Genomic DNA, 21,357 nt, shown 5'->3' with positions numbered 1-21,357 from the left:
GTACTACGTTGCAAGCCCCTGGAGCAATTATTTGATTAGTGCTTTTGTGAACAATTAACAAGTGGCTGTATCCCACCCCCCCCCCCCCCCCCCCCTTTCCTCGTCGCGATATAACCTTGAACGGTTGAAAAGGACGTTAAACACCAAATAAAGAAAGAGAGAAAGATTTCTTTTCTGTAGAAAGTCTCATCTAGGATAAATCAAGGGAGGTAAAGCTCTCGACTTCCTTTTTCGTCTTGAAGTTAGCGTGGTAAGACGTATCGTCACGGAGAAAAATTGTCATAGCCTGTTGGTCTTCATCGGAAAGTTGGGAAAGCAAGTTACTCTAAGAGACATGCAGTCACTGATTGGAATACTCACATTTGCTTGTCGTGCAGTAGTACCTGGTAGGGCTTTCTGTCGATGGCTGATTGATGCAACTATTGGACTACGACACCCTCGGAACAAATTAAGAATAACGTCAGATGTGTGTGAGGACTTGAAGGTGTGGATCTATTTTGTACACAATTTTAATGGTTCTTCGATGATGCTCGAAGAGCAGTGGCATGACAATTTCACACTCAACCTGTTTACAGACGCCGCTGGAAGTATCGGTGTTATGGCCTTTTTCAGGGGTACTGGACGTATGGCAGCTGGCCAGAGCTGGATGAATTCAAAGATGATATAACATTCAAAGAGCTTACTCCCATTGTGGTAGCCTTGTTTTTATGGGGCTCCCAGTTCAGCGATAAAAGAGTTGTTTTTCACTGTGACAATGAAGCTGTCGTCGGAATCACCGACAAGCAGTCCTCCCGCTCAAAAGCAGTGATGTGTTTAGTTCGCTTGTTAGTTTCTACTTGTCTGTCTTATGACATAGTATTCAGAGCTAAATATATGTCTTGTGCCAGTAACGACATAGCTGATTCTTTGTCGCGTTTCCAGTTTGCCAGATTTCGTGACTTGGCACCGGACGCCGACCCATTGCCAACAGAGATACCACCACACATCTTGCAGCTAGTGAGGCTGAAATAGATAGATTAGTGTCAGCAGCGTTTGCACGCGGCCACGTAAGCTGCTTACAAAAAAGGAATCGAGCTGTTTGATACGTTCAGGTTGTCAAATAGCATGCCACTGTCCTGGCCAGCCTCTGAAAAAGACATTGCGCACTTTGTCGCTCACCTGTCTGAGTTAGGCCCAGTTCATTTGACGGTCCGCACTTACCTAGCAGGCAAAGGTAGTAAACATAAACTAAACGGTTGGCCTGATCCAAGCGATATGTTTCTCGTACCAAAAAAAAGGGCCTGGCCAAACTAATGTCGAAAAAAGACTCCCGCTTCCCCATCACATTCCAGCGTCTCAAACAGATAGTGGCCATTTTGCCTGTGGCCTGCTGTAGTAGCTATATACGAAGCAGTAATGTACAAAGCAGCATTTGCTATGGCTTTCTTTGGTTTCCTGCGCATAAGTGAAATTGTCGATCAGGATGGCAGTCTCGCTTGTGTCCGGTTACCCCTTCAGCTCAACTAAATCATGTGTGACTACATGCCAGTAAAACGGACCAATCAGGTTAGGGAAGCTACGTGGATATGATCCGTGTAGGTGATTCCCCGGATGTGTGCCCTGTGCTGGCTATGCAACGTTTCCTTGCAGCTGGCCCCAACATCCCCAACTCCCTCTTCATTCATTTGGATGGTTCATGTCTGACGAGATATCAGCTTCAGGCCGTACTGAAGAAAGCAACTCATACACTTGGCTGGGGTGCTGTTTTTTTCATCTCACTCCTTCAGGATTGGGGCAGCCACGACAGCGGCCATCAATGCAGTCCCGCTACAAACAATCATGCAAAAAGGGAGGTGGTTATCTTTGGCCGTGTGTAAGTATGTGCTACCAGACAAAGCTTAAGGCCAAAGTTTTGGGGAAGTCTGAGACGAACTAATTTCACAACCAATGAGATGTGGGTTCTATACCGGGGAGGTATTGGAAATTCAAGACGTTTCTACGTTATCCAATGTATTGAACGGGGAGCGAATGGAATCTTCTGTAAGGGAGAGGTTTTCTAATAATGACTGTTTAGTTTCAGGCATCCTCATCGCCGGTTCCAGCTTAGTAACCCTGCTGAAGACCTACATCCACACAACCAGGAGGCACCTCTCTGTGTGTCCCCCTCCCATGCACCCTTGTTGGCAGTCCAGCCCTGCACATCGGTGACGTGCGTGCGCTACTACAAAGCAGTCCTATTCGTGTGCCATGGTGATGTATGTGTATGCAACGGAGGGGGTGGGGGGAGGGGGAGATGCGTTGGCCAGAAAAGGGGTCATCTCCTATTCATGTGCCAGGGGGATGTAGGTGGGGGGGTTGTGTTGTGTTGTGCAGAGTATGGGTCATTTCCTATATATGTGCCTGGAAGATGTTGCTTATTTATTGCATTAGCTTGTAGCTCTAGCGGAGGCGGTACTGTACACAACTTATCTCGTGCTGATTTTGTATGTTAGTCCCTGATATATGTGGTATTGTTGTGTCAAAAGAAATTTCGGATAGGTCCACCTTTGGTTCAGGATAATCCTACACCTGCTTTCGGACACTGGACTTGTTAATTAGGATTATGTCAAACCTCTGGTGTCTCTTTGGCTATGCTGTTGTAGGTTAGGATTATGTGCAACCTCTCGTACAGTATCTCAATTGCACCTCTTGTAGGTTAGGGTTATGTCCAACCTAACATGTGGTGGATACCGAATTTGGTTATAACTGCCTTTTGTCCTTGAAAAACAACAAAAGCTATACCCTATATTTGTTCTTGGTTTAAGCTTGGTACAGCAGGAACAATTGTTGTCGTTGTTCTATGTTTGCTTAATGTGGGCAAATGCTAGGAATCTTGAACGAAATTAAACGAGGATGAAAGTCGATTGTTCATTTCAATGCTTGTTATTCTTTCATGTGCTAGGAGACAGGTTCTGTACAACTCTCGCTTACTCCGTTACACATGTCGTATGCATAAAGAGCGATTATTGTCCTCAGGTTATTTAGTGGACAAATGCTATTTCTTTTTCAGGTCTTCAGGGTTATACAATGTTTTCTTTCAGGGATGTACTTTACTTATCTGGTACTTGGCGCAGTAGGCATGGCCCTTTATCTTCCCTGGCACAAGCCCAATAAAGCTAATTGAAGGTTTGCATAAGTAGACATGGCTAATACAAATAACTGTGGCTTACATAAAATTTAACATAGGCTTTAGCCAAGAAATTCAGTGTAGACACCTACATACAAAAGTGTGGTTGCTCAAAGTGCAACAAATACCCAGGATCCTGGATGGCCCAAACGTCGCTAAAAACGGAGGTATGAACGGATACTGGGTCCCCTAGTTGTTGACCATTTCTCCATCTGCTAATGTCATACAACTGGAAAAGTAAAACATTCTGAACGGGTACCTTCTTCAGCGGCTTATGCACGCAGGGCCTGAGTAAAAAAAAAAGGCCAGAAGTCTTCGCGAAAAAGAGGCTGCGAAAGGAGGTAAAAGAATAGAACAATTCGAAAAATTCGAAAATAACCTCCGGTCCAATCATGGATTTGGCTTCTTCATCTTAAGGGATTAGGGTTTTAAAAACCAATCCAACTGCCGCCTTTGTGCCCTCATTTAATTACAGAATTAAAATTCCGTCGAAGCTGTCATCAGTCTTAAGACATTTTAATTTGGTTGTTGCGGCATGCATGGAGTGGATGCATGAACCTTTTTCTCTGCCTGTCTGATGCTGAAGTCTGGTAAACAAACATCCGTAAAGAGCAATGAGCAATAGGAATTTTTGTCTCAGTTTTATATCATCTCACTTCTTCATAATCGAGCGTTTTGAGAATAACGCGCTTTTCTGTTGTTAGCTTTTTATTTTAAACGTTTAAGTGCAAGCAATCGTTGGTATGTTTTCTGCATTTCTTGCGTTAGTTTCTTTGAGACGTGCATTAAAAATCGAATTAAGTGCATATAAGTGCCAGCTGTCCCACAATCCCGTATTCCATTTTTAGTCCGGTGTACCCCCCCCCTCCCCCTTCACAACCCCCGTCTATTTTTAGAGAAGGTCAAATGTCATATGTATCACCTCGCGTCGACTAAAGGTAATGGTGGTTGGGGGCTTGTAAAATCGTGTGGTTGTGAACCTACCCAATCCCCTATTTACAGTGATTTGACTACCTGACATAATTACGGATCATTTTTAAGTTAAAGCATTGTAAATGTGTCTAAATTACAATACATCGAATGTCCATTGGTCTTCTTAAGGTTAAATTCCCATGGGATCTCCGTCAAAATAACGTCTTAGAGGCTATATCTTTAATAATCCGGGGATCAAGATACAGTATAATTGTGTGGGTCAGCCGCTTATAACTGAGATATTGTCTTCTTCTTTGTCCTGCTTTAAGTACCTATAACCAAAACATGTACTTTAACAAAAAACATCGAATATGTCTGTTTTTCTGCTACTGCAGAGCAAACAAATACTGTTCAACTCCCAGTCACGCCTCCATAATACTAATCTTAGCAAGAACTATGCAAGGGAGGCAACCACAGCACATTGTTTTCATGTTGTTTACAGCAATGGTACCCTCCCGTTCGTTGCTGTCTGTTTCATTGCTACTCCGTGTCAGAATCTGTTTGTGTGTGTTTGCGGTAATATGATTTTAATTTCTTTGACAACCTTTGTAACGGAAAGAAATTGACTAATCGTACAACTTTGCGCTTGTGTGTGTGTGTGTGTGTGTGTGTGTGTGTGTGTGTGTGTGTGTGTGTGTTAGTGTCTGTGTGCGTGTGAGTGTGTCAGCCCGCCCCGATCCGGCTGTGAACGCTGTCTTTCTGCCCCCCCCCCCCCCCCCCCCCCCCCCCCGCACACACACACGCACACACTCCATCTGTCTCTCTCATTCCCTTTCCGCTCTCTCTAACTGTCTCATTCTCTACCCCCCTCAGTGTCACAACATCAGTGTCATACTGAGGTAATGGAGATGCTGGCGATGAAAGACCTAGTGTTGTTCGTAGTGCTATGTACAACACACAACTCACGACGGAACACTGTTTCATTCTTTTATTCAATTAAGCTCAAAGCAAAACAAAACATGGAAGATAGTAGACATAAGAGAGAAAAGAAATTGAGCAAAGTGTAGTTTATTGTGGACGGATTATCATAAAACCACGCATTAAGTCAGGCAGAGTCCTCACTTCGGATGAGGAAAGCAAAGAGGAAAGTTTATCTCACTGTGTAACACGGACTCGACTACACATGTGAACGAAAATCTTCATCAGAATGTTTAATATTATAACCATGGTGTTTGTTAACATTCTGTATATATATTTTTAAAAAAATCCTGGAAGTGTTTATATCTTTATAAAAAGGTTTTCTCAGCAAGATTATGTAACTGTTCAGTTTGGGTCATGAACATGTCGAAGTGGTTTCTTGTTGCTGGCGTTGTTTAGTGTTAAAAGATTATTACAGAAACCCCTGATTGATCAGTGACACTACAATTCTCGGCATGTCAGTGTATTTGAAATATAACACACTGTTTTGCCTCCTGTATAAAAACAAACATGAATAAAGAAAACCCTATCTTAAACCTTTAAAAGTTAACGAAAAAGGTTCCAGTAAGTGAACACCTCTTTTTGTGTACATTTGACACTGATTTTCTCAGCACAAGTAGGAAATCACATGTTACAACAGTTTGATCATTCAGGGCAGTTGGTGTCCTTGAGTTAAAAAAAATTCCACGTGTCTTGTTAATGACCGCACGGTTACGGATAAAGTCGGTTTTTGTTCGGGTTGATCATTTTATTTCACCACCACAAGAGTGTGTGGATCACACGTCGACTGGTCCAAAGGGAGATGAAGAGCAGAAGGAAGGGGGGGGGGGGGGCAAGGAAAGGCGCGAGAAAGGTAAGGAATAGTTTCCTGGTAAAAGAAGAAGAAAAAAAAATAGACATGAGAAAGTTGACCAGCGACAAAACGGAAACCCGAACACAAACAGACTCCGAAAACCTAGTGATCCGTACAATGGAAACCTTAACGAAGACATTGTGAGGCTGCTTACACGTCTGTGTCTCAAGAGCTGTACACAGGAGAGGTCTAATCATCAAGCTGCAATGCTATTCTGTTAACACTGATATGCAATTCAAATGTGTCACAGGGTAACCGTGCAGTCTACGAAATTCGAAAGGAAACTAAAGAGAGCGCTTAATGATCACAGGGCTACAATATAAAGCATTAGGTAACAATCATACAAGAAACACACATTGTTGCGGTGACAAGTCAAAAAATGTGCGGCGCGTGCTTTGTTTTATTGTGTGTGTGTGTGTGTGTGTGTGTGTGTGTGTGTGTGTGTGTGTGTGTGTGTGTGTGTGTGTGTGTGTGTGTGTGTGTTTGGCTGGTTGGCTGTGATTCTGTATGTGCGCTCAGCTTATTTCGAGTTCATGTTTTGTTTTGTTTTTGTTATAGTTTTATTTGTAATCATATCACAAACCTTTAAATTGTATGTAGATAACGTGGTGCTAGCATGTTGTTCAACTGTTCCTTGTCAATAGCAGAAGTAAAAAAACTTGACTAAATGTAAAAAGACACAAAACGTTCAATCTCAATGTCCAAGGGCGATGCTCAAGTCGAAGTTCCAAATCTGTTGTCATCGTAGGGCTTTTATAAGGGGAGTGGGGAGGGGTACGTCTTCCGACAAGTCAGTGAAGCGTGAGGATGTGACCGGAAACAGCGACCAGCATGACTGTCAAGGCCGACGCGATCACCGTGATAGCTCCGCTTTTCTTACCTGTTGGACAGAACGAATTGTGTGATTTATCTTTATCAGCCCACCCTGAATTACAGTACATAATTATGTTATCATGTACATTCAGACAGAGTTGTATTAGTACATGTAGTAGTAGTGACCAATAAGCCTTTTTTACTCATGTCAATGCACGTGCATCCCGAGAGTTATGTCACAGAGAGAGAGAGAGAGAGAGAGAGAGAGAGAGAGAGAGAGAGAGAGAGAGAGAGAGAGAGAGAGAGAGAGAGAGAGAGAGAGAGAGAGAGTGTCTGTGCAAATAAAATTATGTCTGCTTGTCTGTACGCCTGTCTTGTGTGTGTTCGTAGGCCTATATACGTGGCTGTCTTTGTAAAAGCGACTATTGCACAGATTTTGATAGGTTTGGAAATTGCATGCAATAGCCTACTTCTTATGTTAAAGTTAGCTTCGCTACGGGGTACCGTCGCTACGAGATCATACAAATAACTTTGACCAGTGCAATACATTCAACTTGTATTGTAATTCAATCAAGTTGGCGTTTTAATGAAACAGATCCTGTGATTGGTCAGAATGCCCCAACTCATTAAACATTACCGGTCATTAAATAAAGCTTAAACAATGACCACGAGTTGATTACTGGAAAATAAACCACGAGTGGGTATTTGCAGCCGCTTGGTAATTCACGAGTGTGCGGAGCACACGAGTGAATTACCAAGCGGCTGCAAATACCCACGAGTGGTTTATTTTCCAGTAATCAACGAGTTGTCGTCATTGTTTAAGCTATTTATACAACGAACAACACGGGTCGAACATGCAGTCATGCAGACGACATTTTGTAGGCAATTTCATTTCAGCCTAATCACTCAGAGTGTCAAATGCGCGTCATTCAAATAGTCCCTATTCTTTTACTTTATTCTTAGTCTCCGACTCGTCGGCATTATACTTGTCTCGTCTAAATATCGGACCCTATTGCTACGATTAAAACACAATAGCGTTTATATGGCTATTCTGACATTACATTCTGTGTTAAAATCATGTTTTTGTCAGCAACAAGGACCAGAATGGTCCATGTCGTTGATTGCAGACGACGGTTCCCTTTCCGCATGAAGCCACGGAAATAACCGAACATTGAAAAACCCACGGACATGTATTACGGAGAAAACTCGGGATAACCGGATGTTTAGCATTACGTCAATATGCTAGGAATCATATGACGTCATGACGTATCATGCTTGCCTACGTAGATTGTATGTTCGAAAGTCTGACTTCTGTTGTGAATTCGCGTGGTGAAGACTGCGGTAAATCTGTAGATGATAAGAGAACAAGGATTGTCTCAGAAGAAACGACTAAATGTTTCAGACCGGTAACTTCATTTCAACATTGCACTAAAGAATGGACGTTCTATGTGACAGGAGAGTTTGCTGATTTTGTGTTAAACATTGGAGAGATCGTCTGCTAGAATCAGAGATAGGTCGCTTCAGATTGCAGCTTCTGGAAATTTGCAAGGTTGGTTGCCTGTTAAAGAACTGGATTTTACACGTAATGTATGTCATGTACAGTAAGCAACAACAAAAACACACACAAAGCAAATGGCATCGTCTGTCGGCTAGTCACAGAAACAAACCTGGCGAGGTATGCAGTGTACTTTATACACGTCAGCCATTGTTGTTACAGTTTTGAGTCAACGTTGTATTCTTCCGCAACAGGGTCCAATCGTCTGGGTTTCAAATGATGTCATGTTCTAAAAATAAATTCTACTATTGATTATTTTTTAGCCCTCTTTATTCTTACTTCGAATAATCCACGTGTGATTTTGGTGTAATCAAAGTAGTTCGTTCTAATTTCTCACTTGTCTAAAAATAATCAACTAGATTTAATCCACCCCTCGGTTGCATTAGAGGAGTTGTATAATTGTCGATAACCACTCGCTAAAAAAGCCATTAACCACCTGCTGGCGAGGCGCATTGATACAACCTCAACTAGTCTCGGTTAGCTTTGAGGGTCATTTTACAAGTAGGAAATATGAAGGCCAACGAAATACCGAGACCATAAGGTATGCGAAGTGATGACGTCGAATACGTGACGTAAATTGATGCATGAATTCTTCCGGACTACGTCAGTCAATTCCAAAGATCGCTTTTGTGATGAAAAGAATTTGTTTTAGAGTTTGCTGTCCAGAAACCCGCCAAAAAAGAAGGGAAAATGTATGTGAAAGAAAACAAAACAGGAGCAGAGTGATAAGATGGGAATACAGAGACATATTTCTTGGGACTTGACCCTTGCAGGTAGGTGGACTAAAACTAGTGTGTGAACAGAACAGAACCAATTCTGTATGTTTACCATTGCTCCCTCATTTTCTTTGTTACTACATTTTCAGGCTAACGATAGCACTGACCTCTGGATTAATAACGATATCAATTTGAATTACATTTCTATGGACCACCCTGTATTAAGCATTCATGTATCCACTCGTCAACCTATTCATCGCTTACGCAAGGAAAGTTCCAAAAATTCAATCAATCCTCTTGCAAATACCAACGGCTACAGACACAGACACACACACACACACACACACACATACATACATACACTTACACACACACACACACACACACACACACACACACACACACACACGGTTGCTTACTGCATAACTTTGCTCCAGTTCCCGTGCACAGGGCGTCGGAGTCGGCGCAGGTTCCCCTATCCGCTCCTGAGCATCCTCCATTCAGCTTACCAGCTGCGGGCACTGTGTAAACAGACGGCCAACTACAACGTCAAAATTAATTTGCTAAAGGTTGGACAGATGTCACTGTTTTGCGGATTCGTCGAGGTAAATGCGCTCATAACTTCTGAAATATCTGCATGAATTATACAACATTCCTGAAATGTAAGCTCAATTTCCAGACACATTTTCCCATCCAATTCGATTAAAAAAAAAAGTATATCTCCTTTCAATTGTGAATTTATTTAGGTATCTGTCTTATTTTGCAGGAAGAGGTAGTGATAGTGACTAGAAATCAAACTGAAATCAAGTGCAGTGCGCAGGCTACACTAAAGTGCAGACGAGCGAATCTTGGATCTAAGTTATCAAGGGGGACATGCACACTTTTGTAGTAAGAAAATTACGCGTGATAAGCATAACATTTTATGGCTGATTATTTAAAGTCATCTACGTACGAATTTGTTACTGTGAAAAGTATATTTCCGTGACAAATAAAGGTACTATTAATATTAAAGTGTGGTGCAAATCACAGGGCCTGTTTACACGAAAAGCAAGCCTATCTGACACGCAGTTAGTTATTACATTCACGGCTGGGTGCAGGCATGCATTATAAAGCCTCGTGACGACGGTTTTTTGAAAGGGCCAAACAGCTGGTATATAATAATATAGTACGCTCCAACTTTATTTTGTTCATGTTGTCAGAAATCAGTGAATTTGTCAATGGAATAAACACTAAGAAGGTCGGCTGTTGCCCAAGGAGATCAGTGAAGCGGAATGTGGAAATACCAGAAAACGATCTTCAGAAAGCAAAAATGATCTTTAGATACTAAACTCGACCAACAAATTAGTACACCCATTTTCATACCTAAACTAAAACATTCATTCCAGTGTCAATTCATTTAAAGTAAGGAAACCCCATGGAAATTAACCAAAAATTGTTGATAGGTGTGTTTTGGGGTTTTGACACTTTGACACACTTTGATCTATGTTCTTTCAGTTGAGCATAACCAACATGTGAATTGTTGGCAAAAAAGGCACTTTTTTGTTTAACTTGTTGTTGTTGTACTGATTGCTTTGAAGTCATTTTTGGCCTCATTATATATTCATTATTTTCAAATCGCCATAACTTTCGTTTAAAACCACTTTGAAAGATGATTCAAGTATCAACATGTAGATCTACAAACGCTGCTTGTGTTCTTCTGCTGTCGCCCGAAAGTGGGTAACCTTGTTTTTGATTGGCTGATGTGTAAAGGGTATGAAGCCACACTTGCAGAACAGAGTGTCTTATATAGTACATTTGCGGGCTGAATCTAAATATGCCATTTGCATATCTTGTACATTTTTGAAATCTCAAAACTTGTTGTGCTACAATTACAGTAGTTCGGTATTGAGTAGGTCTAAACAGTGTTCGCAGCGTCAAGTTTACAGATTGCTATGTTTGCTCTCAGAAGACACAACACAGATTTCTCGGGAATCTACATGCCGCCATCTCCCCAAGCGAAAAGTTGGACAAATCACAAGAAGAAAATAACAAAGTAACACAAACAGTTGCTGATGCTAGTTTTGAGCAAGCTGATGACGAGGTGATAAGGATCTGAGTGTTGTGCGATGACAATAATTATGCTGACTGTCACTACAAATACACCACCGTTAACTTACGTTCAACTTCAAGCGCGATTTTCTTACAATCACGTTTTTCGGAGCATGCGTTGCGGTTACATGAATATTTTCAAAACTATTCAACCGATTGTCATAACATTTGGCACGATGTTTGTTCAAGTATTGTTTTACATAAGAATTCTGAAGACATTTGTCATTTTTGTGCATTTGTCCAAAAGCTGGAGGAACAAAACGTAGAGGAGTCATTTTTTGAAACTTCAGCCAAATGTGATGACAATCGGAGGAATAGTTTTGATCACATGTGTCTAACGCTACTCCGACCATTAACGTTGGCGCCACAACACTAGGTCCTACAAATCAGATGTTATGAAATTGTTTTTGCAGATATCATAACGAAATTTGCACCCTATATTCCTTATTAATTCCGGTATGTACCGTGCACATTTTGTGTACATCGGTTTGTATTCTAGTGTGTAGCGCCCAAGTAAAGTTACTTCCAAAATCGACCTGGCAAAAACTGAAGGTACCAATTAAAGAATCGACAAATATTCAGAATAAGCTTATTAACTATTACATACGTGGAGAAAGTCGAATCAATTATATATCCATAAAAGATTGTTTTGTTTTGATATCTTGCGTATTTCTTGTGTTATGTCATTCCTACTGATGCAGTTGTTGACCGCACGAGAGATCAAAATGGGGAGGTCATTTCGTTAATTTTGAGGGGTTCCATGACAAAAAGCGCTGTATTTCAGGCAGACCCAAAGGATTGCTTCAAAACTTTCTGAATCTCATGCCTCTATACAAGACGTACTTCGGGTACAATTTTAAATAATTACAGATATTTGTTGAGATACATCTCAAAAATCCACGACTTCGCATGCATACATACCAATGATTGTTGCAAGTGTTGCTAAAGTTGCACTTGAGTATGACCACTAGCGGAAATTTGCTAGTCATGTAAACACATAACAAAAACGCAATAACCTCCCCTTTTCGACCGCTCATGCGATCGACACCTGTATCAGTAGGAATGACATAACACAAGAAAGACGCAAGACAGCGAAATACAACAACCTGATCTGCATAGATAAATGATTCGGCTTTCGCCTCGTATGTCAAAGTTGCTAAGTTGGGCTTGTTCTGAATTTTCGTGGATTTTTTAATTGGTACCTTCCTTTTTTGTCAGGTCGATTTAGGGGTACCCTTATGAAGGGGGCGGTCACGTGACCCCTGTTCAATGAATTTTTGATGAGAAAGGTGTGCCAGATAGCCAAGTGGAGGACCTTTAATGACATTGAAAATGTGAATAAATTGACACGGGAATGAAGGCTTTAATTTGGGTACGAAAATGGGTGGGTGCAATAATATTTTAGTTTTATAATTTGTTTTTTATCGACATGGCACGGTTATTTACAGTTTGACATACTTTCAGTAGTGAATAAATAGTAGCGTACACGACTTGTTTAAAACAAGCCTCTCTTGCCGTTTGCAGAATTATGTACAGCTAACTATGTCGTTAACTTCGCGTCTTACCGCAGTCCCCACCAGTGACCCCATAGTAGCCATCTTTGCAGGCACACGCTAAGTTGCTGCACTCCAGATTCGTGGTTGCTGGCGGTCCACATGAAGTGACTTCTGCTGCGTTGGCGATGGTGCATACCCTGCCCACTTTCTGTTGTGCAATGGCAGCTGAAAGCGATCGCAACAACAAAAGTAACGAATATTTGTCAGATTGTATAAAACGTCGTCTCCGCTAATTTGCTTTCTTATATATCTGTCTTTACGTTAATTAATTATCCTATTGGAACGTCGGATTCACCAAACAACACTACCACTAGTCAGCGTTACTGCAAAATAAGACGATGACAAGACTTTACAATTCCATGCCCGCGTCACATATGACATCACGAGTATATTTTGTCATTCTATTGAATGTGTTATTTTCTTGCTGGGGGCAGGGAAGAGTGTGGGGGGGGGGGGGGGTGTTGGGGCGCTGGCGTGGACGGGAATCAGAGAGCAGGGCAACGTTGGACACAGGAGTATGGATATCCATGATACTGAAAACAAAGCAAGGACAAGGTCCGTCGATTAAACGAATAAATCCTCTATTTTTTCCAGCTATCTTGCCTGGTAATGATACTTTGGTACGCTGAACAATGAATCCCTTTGGATGTAAAAAAAAAAAAAAAAAAAAAAAGCGCGATTTGATACCTTTCTTATTTGGTAATGATACCGAAACACCGCATTTAGTCAATTAACATTAACATTTAAAGGGAAGTCAGGTAACACATTTGACAAAGTATCAACACAGGTATTCGTGTCATTTGATTTCTTTCTTAAACGCCTGTGCAACATTGCAGAAAGCATTCTTTTAATGAAGATACGTCTTTGCATACATAGTCAAACAATTACAAAAAAACTGAAAAAAACGGCAGCCAGAGAAAAAAATCCTGCAATTGCATTATCCTTTTCTGAAACAGATTGTACACAAATTTAGATGCGTGAGAAAGGTTTAACGTATGTTATTCCCCCCTCTGCTTCTTTCTCTCTGTAAGCTTGTAGGGCTAGTTATTTTTCGGTAACTTACCCAACAACCAAAATCACTTACCCAACAACGGGCCTGAATCCTCGATAGCTCATGGGTAGAGACTGTACACATTGTGGATCTACTTTTTGCGACTCAAAAGTTCAGAACACTCTAATGTACAAAATATACATTTCTGGAGCAAACAATACAACCATGCCGCATTTAAACCAGCAACTACAGGCTTGAACACATGAATCTCAATATAAAATCCATGAGTTTGGTTGTTTTCTGAATTCAGATCTGCCGTGCACAATCGTTTATCGCCAGCAAAATTCCAAGGAAAAGTAACTCTCATATTTTGTCTAGCGACACGAGTAGTTCCCCTTCCAGATTTCGGCTGCATCGACAAGACTGCAATCCGACGGTCAGTTTTCAACAATATTTCATTTCATAAACAGATCACACGCAATCAATTGCAAACATTTAATCAACTTAAAGAATATGCAGCGGTTTCATACACTATTTTGCCCCAGAAAACTGAACTTCATACAGTTTTTAACGTTGGAACACGGGTGTAAAACTTCGTCTGCTAAAGTGCTAGTCACATTCGAGGAAAGAACATTTTCTGAGCGATACCAAAACATGAACAGAACACACACTATCTGCCTTTTCCGCCGCAGCAGAATGACAACATAACTGTGTACTTGATTTTACAACCGCGCATTAATCGATCGCCTGCGCAGGTAGACTGGTTGGGTGAATATGATTCGATCAAACTTTCGCACAAAAACTCCTCTTTTATTTGAATAACTGAAGAAAGGAGGAATAAAGAGGTTACATACCTCGTCTCAGTGATTATCAAAAATAATGGTCTCAGTTCGCGGTCATGAAAAAGCTCGCTGAAGCTCGCATTTTTCATGATCCGCTAACTTCGACCATTATTTTTGATAATCACTGAGACTCGGCATGTAACCTCTACATCTCCTGCCAAGGCCGTTCTTAACTGTAAAAACCTTTGTACGAGGATGAAAGTCGTTTGTTCATTTCAATGTTTGTAATCCTCTCAGGCACCAGGACACTTGTTCTGCATAACTCTCACTTACTCTATTACACATGCCGTATGCATTTAGAGTGCTTACTTCCCTTTGTTTACCAGATGTAGGGGAAGGGCCCCTAATATGGACCACTTTTTGTTTATTGCTGATAACTAGCTTGTTTTCGTGCAAAGAAGTTTCATTTTGTGTTTGGTAGTCCTTCTTTCTTAGGTTAACCGTTAGGCCTAATAAGAGTAAAATAGCTTTGATACACATTCAGCAAAAATTAAATACAGAAAAAATCACAAAGGGTCCATATTAGGAGCCTGGGCGCCTAATATGGACCAGTGAAGCGGCCTTCACGAATCACTGTAAAAAGCCCCCTATATTTCAAAATAACATGATACAACTTAGTGTACAAGTCAGCCTAATTAAAATATGCTCTAGATTTATCTGTTTCGGGTTGATGAGAGCATTATTTGAAGCACACCAGGAAACTAAAGAAGCTTATCAAAAACAGAGTGAAAATAAGTGAAATTATCAACTTCCACGAAAAGAAGACTTTTCGTTGCATTTTTTTTAAATCTCGAGGGCTAGTTATAGGTTATTACCAGCAAGCTTCTTAATGAATTAATGAAAATAGCCTTTAGCTTTTATTTTCTTCGATTTGTTGAAGGTGGTCCATATTAGGGGACTCGCACATACTTTGAGATTTTGCTATTATGTTTTGTTTGCAGTAGAAACTCGGGGTCAACACTGCTAAAATGTAACAATTACGGTTTTAGCTATCATATATAGCCATTTCTGTTTGATAAAAGCTTTGGCTGTAGACAGAAACGAGTCCGTTTTAGGCGGCAAATTTAGAGTGAACGCTGCCAAAAGTGAAAAAAGAGAAAAAGCCTAACAGTTTTGAGATTTGTGTTTCTGCAACTGTTTTGACATGTGCAAGTTATCCAAAGAGGGTGAATACAGCGAATAAAACTTTTTTGAGCGCTCTAGCGCCGTTAGTTGGTGGTGGTCCATATTAGGAGCCGGTCCATATTAGGAGCCCTTCCCCTACGAGTCTTTGGTCCGCGAACCCAGTTCAGACTTACCCGCGATATCAAAAAAGTTCGGCGAACCTAAGTTTGTTCTTAATTGGACGAACTAGGTTCGGGGAGTTCGGCGAATGTCCCCGAACAAAGGATCGCTTAAGATATCTTGGAAACCTTCGCCGATCAGGGCGAACCTTTGGCTCTTCTGTCAGAGGAGGAAGAACAATGGAGACTAGTTACAACACCTCTTGATCTAAATGCAGAGGATGCGGAGTTTGTCGAATAGATATTTTCCAAATCGTTTGTGTGTGTTCATGCCACCCATTGACAGGTCATGGAGACATTCAAATTCTGATAGGTTGAGTGCAAGTAGTAGATATCGATCACGAAAGTTTTCAACCAAAGCGCTATTATGACCTAATTGCCGAATATGTTCTTAAAATGTCAACGCTGTTTGCAGTGCATAAGTGCCCCCCCCCCCCCCCCCATACACACACACAAACGCGCGCCTCGTTTGCACATCACTATTACAAATACCATAGGTAAGAGTTGGGGAATCTTGAGTTTGGCGAAACATCCGAACCAGTTCGTCGAAATCAAGCTCAATTAAGCAAGAACCTAGTTCGCGGGTCAGTCGCCCAGTTAAGACCAGTTAAGACCAAAGAGCGGTCGAAAAAACTCATTTTGACATGGGTTATTCTCCAGAGCTGTGTACTAAAGGAAACCATGTTACGCAGTTGACATTTCTTCACTTAACTGAGACATTTTACCCATACACATTTCTTCTTCTTCTTCTGCGTTCGATGTACCCATACACATTAATTTCAATAATAAATACTTGTTCCATATTTATCCTTGGACTACAGAGAAAGAATTTGAAATACTTGCACATTTTGTTTGTCTACGTTCAGTAAAATGTAATTACAAGGGTTTCAAAGTAGAACAACTTTGTAACATGGAAACCAAAATTTGTGACATGGATTTCAATTGAAGAAAAAAAAAAGAAAAAAAGATATACTTTGGTTTTGTTGCATGTCTGTATCATTATGCAACTGGACTATTAGTAAAACAAGTAAAGAGAATACATTCTAGTTGCCATTTAATATACGTTGTAATCATTTAAAGGACTGAAAATGCATGTCACAACATGATACACAACTCTGGAGAATAACCCACATGCATTTTTTAGTCCATTAAATGATGATAACGGGTTTTTTTAATGGCCACGAGAATGTATTCTTGTTATTTTTGTCAGTAATGCTCCAGTTCGATAATGATTCAGACATGCAACAAAAAACATGGTATATTTTTTGTCCTTTAAACAAAAACAATTGTTAGTGTTCAAATCCGTGTCACAAGCCTTTAGTTTCCATGTTACGAAGTTGACGTGGAATTTAATGAACGTAGACAAACAAAATGTGCGGTTATTTATAATTTGTTTATCTGCAGGCCAAGGGTATATATATGGAACCACTATTCATTAATAACATTAATTTGTATGGTTCTTCTTCTTCTTCTTCTGCGTTCGATATTTATGGCCGTCATATGTTCAGGTCGGTGACTGCCATGAAGTGCGCAGTCTTCTGCAGTTCGGCGGCGGGTCTCCAGAGCTTTGTGCCCAATTTGTATGGTTAAAATGTCTCAGTTTAGTAAAGAAATGTCAACTTCGTAACATGGTTTCCAATGGCATATATAGCTCTTGAGAATAACCAACAAACGTGACTGAGCTTTACTTTTGACGGTGCAGCTATCAGACATTTTGTCTTCGCGTTTAAACTTTTGTATAATCTGTTCGGGTGGCTGATTTTACAAGAATATGTAGCCTTAAAAAAAAAAAAAGATATTTCAGTAGCTATATCAAGACTTCGTTTTCTTTTTCAGAAATGAGCTTGAAGGAACTGTCCTGGCAGCTACTCATGAAGTTCTGGCGTTATTAGTGCACGACCAACTTAAAACGGGTTCGGAAAGTTTAAAATTAATGTTCTTACCACAAGTCCCTCCAACAGGCCCGGCGTAACCCGCATTACAGGTGCACGTCTTGATGCCTGAAGATGGACAGCTCAGGAAGGTTGAGGTAGGGTCCCCACACTCTCCGGAAGGGCGATCATTTGTGCAGACTTGGCCAACCTTATTATCGGCATTAGCCTCTGTAATACGATGGTGTCAATATCAGCACTTTTTAATTGACGATTGCTTATAAGCTTGCAAGGCTGGTTTTCTTGACTGATCAGATGCATGGACTGATTGACTGTATGTATCACGATGGACGGATTGATTGATTGGCCGATTGACTTGCTGATACAAAACACAGGTATAGATGCGATGTGCTTGAAAGGGAAAATCAATCGTTTTCTGAAAGAAATGTTATGTTTGACATAACTATATGTGCAGTAGTGTGCAGAAAGAAAGCAGTTTTAAGACTAGAGTTTAGATAAACTGCAATTATTGGTTGATCTTGAATTAGTATTTGTATTGCGTCAGTACAAATCAAACATGATTATTTTTCATTCTGCTTGTGTGTGTGTGTGTGTGTGTGTGTGTGTGTGTGTGTGTGTATGTGTGTGTGTGTGTGTGTGTGTGTGTAATTGTGTGTGTGCTTGTGCGTGCGTGCGCGCGCCCGTGTGTGTGTGTGTGTGTGTGTGTGTGTGTGTGTTCATGTCACTCATGGTCGGGTCATGGTAACAGTTATACACAATACGAATAGGATAATACATAGCAGATATTGACCACGAAATGTTCAACGACTGTCGATCAGCACCGACACATTCCAGAGTTACGTTTTATACTTCATTTTCAATGTCATTTCTTTCGTCAGCAGCTTTAGTGGCGCAGTCAGTGGGATAATAGACAATGTTCGGAAAAAAAACACTTTTTTGCTACGGAATAAATTGTCTTTTGTTATTTGATCGTCTGACAAAAATGTAGACGGAGAAACGTGGTCAGACATATCTCACGAATTAAAGTTCTAGAGGTCAACGTAAAGGTTGTTTGTGATTTTGTGTATTTGTCGGATGTTGTCGTGATGTTTCCTATGCACCCAAGCATAAAGAAATACACTTTAGTAAAGAACCTACAATAACCCAAAGTTCTGTAAGAGGCGAAACTTCAATATTAGCAATTTGCCAACACTTTATACATTGATTTTAGTAATGTGCTTGCTTGCTCGCATATACGCACGCACAGAGAAGGTTGGGAGGAAAAGTTAATACTTTAGAGAAAAAAAGGTAATACGCATTGACGTAGACAAATCTATGTAGTGAAAATAGCCGCATGCATCTAATAGTTATCTGAAACAATTATAATTATACTTCTCGTGGCTATCTAAATGAATGAAACACTGTTTAAGACAAGGAGCAAGAGAACCTGCAGAGACAATACTTACCACATATACCGTCAGATAGTTTTGGTTTGTTTCCGGCAGTACAACCGCAGAAGGTGTTTGCACACACCAAGTTGGAAGCTGCTGTGCATGTATCCCCGGTAGGGCAGGTTCCGCCATACTTGTCTTCAGCAACGGCTAACACAAAGAAATAGGCAGAGCACTTATGTAACGGGATGAGATTCTCTCTGTTTGTCTTTCTGTCTGTCTGCCTGTCTGTCTGTCTGTCTGCCGTCCGTCTGTCTATCCGTCTGTCTATCCGTCTGTCTGTCTGTCTGTCTCAATTAGACGCCGGAACAGATTGAAATGTTTTGGTAATCACTTACACACACGGGCGATGATGATAATAAATACCCCTTTTTCCCTCAGATTGGAAATTGTGCTTGTAACCTTGTTGATGAAACTAGTGTTTGTGGAATGAGTTCACTGAGTACTCAGTAGACAAGGTATTTGTTTACAAACAGATCATGGTGTAGCCTGAGAGATGTTGAACCTGAGACGTCGACCGTGACCGAGAGGAAATTGTCCTGAGGTGTGTGGGATAATCTTGGTTTTGATTTCGATAAGATAACTGCAAACAAAGTTGTTTGCTTGATGTTTGTTAACATGTTTGCAGTAATGCTATTGACATTCTTAGTCATGTTTTCTCATTTTAATTACACTCACATTTACAATATTGTGTCAGTTTTCTATTTTTGACATTTTGTGTGTGTAATCCACGCGGTTACCTATTTTTAATTAGCTGTTCACGGAGTCAATGTTTACTTGTTGATTTGCCATGATTCCTTGATCTATGGTGAATATTTCTTGGTTAGAATAATTGTATTCTCTTTTTAGGGAGAAACTTGAAACTGTTTTTGCTAATGTGTGTAGTACTTTACATGCTTGAATGTATCATTGTAGTTCGTAGTACTTATTATTCTGTTATAATCTTTACAGGTTGGTTTTTGGTCCGTTTGCGAGGTTAGTCCTTGATCGTGATGAATAAACCAGAGTTCAACATAACCACTGCATCCGTTTTGATGTTGCGCGAATCCTCCCACACTTAGAAAAATCAGACAATCTGAATTAAGTTCCAAGCAAAGCTACCCAGTTTGGGGTATCACTATTGTGTTGACTACACTAAGTTTATAACAGTCACGAATACTAAAATAAGCATACATGTTGGAAATAAAGCAAATAATGTATTCAAACTCTTTAAATTGTTTAAGATACAAACTTTAAATAATAAACATTCAATCTGTGAACAAATACCGGTGACGGTTCTAAAAAACAAACCCATTCCACTTTTAAACTCATATAGACCTAAAACGAACTCTGAGTGGTTGTATATATTTTATGGTGAATGCAGATGCCTGCAATACATGGAGTTTTCATTTGAGATCAAGGGAAATGTTTTCAATTATTTATATCATTGGTCTTCATATATAACGAGCGAATATTATTTTTGTAATAAATGAAATATGTCACACAAAAATATGTCACACAAAAATATGTCACACAAAAATATGTCACACAAAAATATGTATCAGTTTTCAAATAGCCATGATAAAACTTCAGATATTGATGTCACTCTTTTGAATCTACAATTTGAAGCTTTATTTCTAACGATTTTGAAAAATATTTTGTCAAAATTAGTTATGAGCATATCAACCCTTACCTGAAACTGAAAAACTTTAAAACTACTGCTCACTGAGTGAAACTTCAAAATGCACATGCGAATATGGGCTTTTTCTTGCAAAAAATAACTTTGTCTCAAAAACGGATTGAACAAAGAAGTTGTTGACCTCCCAATTTGATAGCTTTGCCTTTAAAAAAAATCATGATAAAATAGAGAATAAACTAATGCATCTCGTGTAGTTGCAGATCATAGACGAGTAAATAATCAATCTGCTTACGCAGTAAAACCAATATGTGTTGTTAGAGTTGTTTCAAACAAGTGTGTATCACGCAAATGAAATCTTGGGTTGAACAAAGAACGAACAACAAAAAAACACATAACTGTTCGTAGTGCCGAAGCAGGACATGTTCAAAGAACGTCAAGTCACATGAAACGATAACAAAACATTAAGTCTTACTGAAAGATCAATACTAATCAGTCATCAACCAGACAACACTGTTAACTGAAGTGTTCCATTTTTGAACACACTTTTTGTAACCAGATATGTGAACACTGTGTGGAATACTATAATTATGATTCTGCTAGCAAAATAAGCACACATTGTAAACACTTTTTCTTGTTTACCATGTGTGCAACATTTGCAAGTACAATTATATAGTATTCGACACAG

General features: G+C 40.1%; 1 protein-coding gene across 1 annotated transcript in view; it reads right to left on the bottom strand.

Moving 5' to 3' along the window:
* Nucleotides 1–5,030: 5,030 nt before the first annotated feature.
* The window catches only part of LOC138964550 (cell death abnormality protein 1-like), a 176,660-nt gene continuing 160,333 nt past the window's right edge, over nucleotides 5,031–21,357 (bottom strand). The window contains exons 4-8 of the mRNA XM_070336531.1: nucleotides 19,070–19,204; nucleotides 17,676–17,834; nucleotides 12,626–12,781; nucleotides 9,392–9,493; nucleotides 5,031–6,768 (exon numbers count right to left, since the gene is read on the bottom strand). Of these exons, the coding sequence (XP_070192632.1) occupies nucleotides 6,680–6,768; nucleotides 9,392–9,493; nucleotides 12,626–12,781; nucleotides 17,676–17,834; nucleotides 19,070–19,204 (641 nt within the window). The 3' untranslated portion in view covers nucleotides 5,031–6,679. The remainder of the gene's footprint in view (nucleotides 6,769–9,391; nucleotides 9,494–12,625; nucleotides 12,782–17,675; nucleotides 17,835–19,069; nucleotides 19,205–21,357) is intronic.

The sequence above is a fragment of the Littorina saxatilis genome, linkage group LG4, assembly GCF_037325665.1.
Source record: "Littorina saxatilis isolate snail1 linkage group LG4, US_GU_Lsax_2.0, whole genome shotgun sequence".
Lineage (NCBI taxonomy): Eukaryota > Metazoa > Mollusca > Gastropoda > Littorinimorpha > Littorinidae > Littorina > Littorina saxatilis.
This window is presented reverse-complemented; position numbering and strand designations above follow the sequence as displayed.